The sequence below is a fragment of the Mus caroli genome, chromosome 12, assembly GCF_900094665.2.
Source record: "Mus caroli chromosome 12, CAROLI_EIJ_v1.1, whole genome shotgun sequence".
NCBI lineage: Eukaryota > Metazoa > Chordata > Mammalia > Rodentia > Muridae > Mus > Mus caroli.
In genome coordinates, this window is record NC_034581.1 from 79,035,939 (window position 1) to 79,040,031 (window position 4,093).

Here is a 4,093-nt window from a genome sequence, read left to right on the forward strand (position 1 = left end):
CTAACATCAGAGCCAAGATTCAAAGCTGAGTTCCAGAGATCAGGCTTTCCCTCAGAACCACTGAGTGACTAAGCCATGGTAGCAGTTAGCTGTTATCCTTTCTGGGGACTTCACATCTCCTACCCCCCCCCCCTCACCCCCCAATGGCTGGGACCCTTTTTGTTTTTTTTTTTTTTTGTTTTTCCGAGGCAGGGTTTCTCTGTAAAGCCCTGGCTGTCCTGGAACTCCCTTTGTAGACCAGGCTGGCCTCGAACTCAGAAATCCCCCTGCACCTGCCTCCCAAGTGCTGGGATTAAAGGCATGCGCCACCATGCCTGGCTTGCTGCTTTAATACAGTTCCTCAAGTTGTGATGACCTCCCCCTCCCCCGCCCCCCAACCAGAAAATTATTTTCGTTGCTACTTCATAAACTATCATTTTGCCACTGTTATGAATCGTAATGTAACTATCTGAAATTCCAGATATCTAATATGCTGCGACCCACAGGTTGAGAACTGCTGCTCCTGGCGAAGCCGCCAGCGCCCACCCACCATTCTTCTGACCTCTGCCCTCTCTCCTTTGCCTTGTCAGGATGACTTCTCGGGATCAGCTGGTGCAGCAGGTGCTGCGCGACCTGCAGGAGGCAGTGGAGTCGGAGGGCTTGGAGGGTCTCATCGGTGCAGCTCTGGAAGCCAAGCAGGTTCTATCTTCCTTCACCCTCCCCATCTGCCAGAAGGGCGGCCCTGGCGCTCAGGTGCTGGAGGTGGACTCTGTGGCCTTGAGTCTGTACCCGGAGGATGCTCCTCGGAACATGCTGCCCTTGATGTGCAAGGGTGAGGGGAGCCTGTTGTTTGAAGCGGCCAGCCTGTTGTTGTGGGGGCACACGGGTCTCAGCCTGGAGCTGCGGGCCCGCACTGTGGTGGAGATGCTGCTGCACAGGCACTATTATCTGCAGGGCATGATCGACTCCAAGGTGATGCTGCAGGCTGTGCGCTACTCCTTGTGCTCTGAGGAGTCCCCTGAGATGACCAACCTGTCTTTTGCCACACTGGAGGCCATCTTTGATGCTGATGTAAAGGCTACGTGCTTCCCAACAAGCTTCTCCAATGTGTGGCACTTGTATGCCCTCGCCTCCATCCTTGAACGCAACATCTACTCCATCTACCCCATGCGCAACATCAAGATCCGACCCTATTTTAACCGTGTTATCATGCCTCGCTGCTCCACCCATGTGACCTCCATGCTGCACATCATGTGGGCTGGTCAGCCCCTCACTAGCCACCTCTTCCGTCATCAGTATTTTGCCCCTGTTGTTGGGCTGGAGGAGGTGGAGGCTGACTGTACCGCTAGCCTGAACCCCGTTCCTCCAAACCTGGGTCCTCTGCTACCACCCGCTAAAACCCTAGAGCTGCTCAACCGTGAACCCGGCCTCAGCTACTCTCACCTCTGTGACCGCATCAGCATCACCAAGAGCACCTTCTACCGCTGGCGGCGGCAGACCCAAGAGCACCGTCAAAAGGTAGCCACCCGCTTCTCTGCCAAGCACTTCCTGCAGGACAGTTTCCACCGTGGGGGCTTTGTGCCATTGCAGCAGTTCCTGCAGAGATTCCCTGAGATCTCCCGTTCTACCTACTATGCTTGGAAGCATGAGTTGCTGGGCTCTGGTGCCAACTCGGCCCTGGGCCCAGCCACTCCATCCAGGGAGGCACTGACTGTGCCGGAGGTGGAGAGGCCACCAGGGAAAAAGGCTGCTGAGGAGGTGGGGTGCTCCCCATTGGCAGCAGCGATGTTGAGCCCTCCTAGTATGATCTTAATGCAGCGTGCCAAGTCTTTCTTGGAGTATTGCATCTCCCTGAACAAACTGGTACCATATCGCTGCTTCAAATGCAGGTTCCCTGGCATCTCGAGGTCTACCTACTACAACTGGAGGCGGAAAGCCCTCAGAAGGACCCCCAGTTTCAAGCTGTCCCAAGCAGCTCTTGAAACTGCTGAGTCTCTCCAGCCAACAGATGTTGGGAAAGAGACCCCGTTCTCTTTGAAGAGAGAAGCGGGAGAGGAGGAGACAGGAAAAGCAGGAAGTGGGGCTCCTCTGACTTCCCGGGGGCTCATATCCCCAAAGATGCCCTTATCTCGTTGGCAGAGACGACTACGCAGGGCTGCCCGCAAGCAGGTGCTAAATGGGCACCTACCCTTCTGTCGCTTCCGCCTCCGCTATCCTAGTCTGTTACCTTCCACTTTTTGGGTATGGAAAAGTCTGTCCCGGAGATCGCCCAGGATGCAGATTCCCTCTTTGAGCCAGAGGAGGCAGAAGCCTGAGGGACGGCAGAAGCCTGAGGGACGGCAGAAGCCTGAGGGACGGCAGAAGCCTGAGGGACGGCAGAAGCCTGAGGGACGGCAGNGGGACGGCAGAAGCCTGAGGGACGGCAGAAGCCTGAGGGACGGCAGAAGCCTGAGGGACGGCAGAAGCCTGAGGGACGGCAGAAGCCTGAGGGACTGCAGAAGCCTGAGGGACTGCAGAAGCCTGAGGGACTGCAGAAGCCAGTTGAACCACAGGCTATGGAAGCTGATCAGTATGTAACGGCTATGGTGGTTCCTCCAGCGGAGACACTGCCAGTGGTTGCTTCTCCAGAAGATGCCCCAGGAGGGCCTTCCAGAGAGGGGATCATCATTCAAGAGGCAGCTATGGCCCAGGGCCAACCGCATAGTGGATCGTTGCCAAGCCAGACTCTGGCTGAGGCACCCGGGGGCAGTGATGGGCAGGTGCTGGTGATGGACATGCTTACCACCACGAGGTTCAAGGCCCAGGCCAAGCTGTTCCTGCAGAAGCGCTTCCAGTCTAAGACTTTCCCCTCCTACAAGGAGTTCCAGGCGCTCTTCCCCCTCACTGCCCGCTCCACCTACTACATGTGGAAGCGGGCGCTCTATGAAGGTCTCACACTGATTGATGGCTGATGGGAGGGGAAGAAGGGGTGCCGAGCTGCCTCCTGACTCGGCTAGGATGTCCTTTGCTCTGCCTTTTGTAACCTCTTGATGGAGGGATGGGAATCAGCCATTCGCCCTGACGAAAGCTACAGGAGGGCCAGTTGTCTCTTTGGTTGTTGGCTGGGTCATAGATTTTTGTTGTGTTTCATTTTGCTTTTTCCATTAATTTGGGTTGGCAGGACCCCCTCCGCCCCTCGTCAGTGTTAAAGCTCTGTCATGATGGTGCCATGGCTGCTTTCAGCTTTTCCTGGGCCCACAAGGAAAGTATCACAGCGTGACCATTATTTCCTGTCAGAATAAATATATGTGCCTTTTCTTTTTAAGGGTTGTATCTTTTTTTTTTCCCCCTCAAAGATGTCTTCCAAAGGAATATGGGGACTGAGGCAGCTGTGTGGCTGCTTCCTCAAACCCTCTGTGGAGAAGGACTGAGCTTCACAGAACACACCACAGTGATCTCTAAGCCAGGGAAGGCCCCTAGGCACTGGAGACCCCAAAGAGAGCTTCCTGCTTCCTCTGCTGGTGACTAAGAGGGAGCTCTTCAGGTCAGGCGTCTGCCAGCCTGGCTGCTCTTCCAGACCTGCCTTTCTGCTGAGCCTCCTCAGACGCCAAGGCACATTTTGGGCAAGGAGCTACAAGGTTACAAGGCTGGCGGGGGGATTGATTTTTTTTTTTTTTTCATTGTCCAGCAACACAGTTGGAAACCCAAAGAAAATAAAGTGAAATCTTGTCCTCACACAGCCTGTGGCCTCCGGGATTTGTTTGGCTAAGATAGGACTGTGTTCTAGGCCTCCCTTTAGTTTAAGGGGCTTGGGAGAGCATTTCTGTCTTCTGATAATACATGCTTGGGACCAGGGTTTACCTGGTGGGACTCTATTCTGAACTTATGGGTCTGGCTGCAGAAGACTCTGAAGGCTAGGCCCAGGTGCAGATAACGGCCGTTGTCTTTTGAGATGAAGCATCAACGGGGGAGAGATGCGCTTAGGTCTGGTCTCCTGTCTTGGTTTCCTGTAGCTGACATTTTTTTTTAAAAAAAGGTTTATTTCATTTATATGAGTGCACTGTAGCTGTCTTCTGACACACCAGAAGAGGGCATCAGATGGTTGTGAGCCACCATGTGGTTGCTGGGAATTTGA

At 54.5% G+C, this 4,093-nt stretch overlaps 1 protein-coding gene across 2 annotated transcripts; it reads left to right on the plus strand.

The window, feature by feature from the left end:
* Positions 1-570: 570 nt before the first annotated feature.
* On the plus strand, positions 571-2,930 carry Vrtn (vertebrae development associated). Of its 2 annotated transcripts, none has more exons than XM_021178546.1 (2): positions 571-2,372; positions 2,510-2,930. In XM_021178546.1, exons 1-2 carry the CDS (start codon positions 571-573, stop codon positions 2,928-2,930), a joined length of 2,223 nt encoding a protein of 740 aa, XP_021034205.1. The 2 variants fall into 2 exon arrangements, with proteins under 2 accessions (XP_021034205.1, XP_021034206.1); XM_021178547.1 differs by having other exon boundaries at positions 571-2,252; positions 2,468-2,930.
* The last annotated feature ends 1,163 nt before the right edge of the window (positions 2,931-4,093 follow it).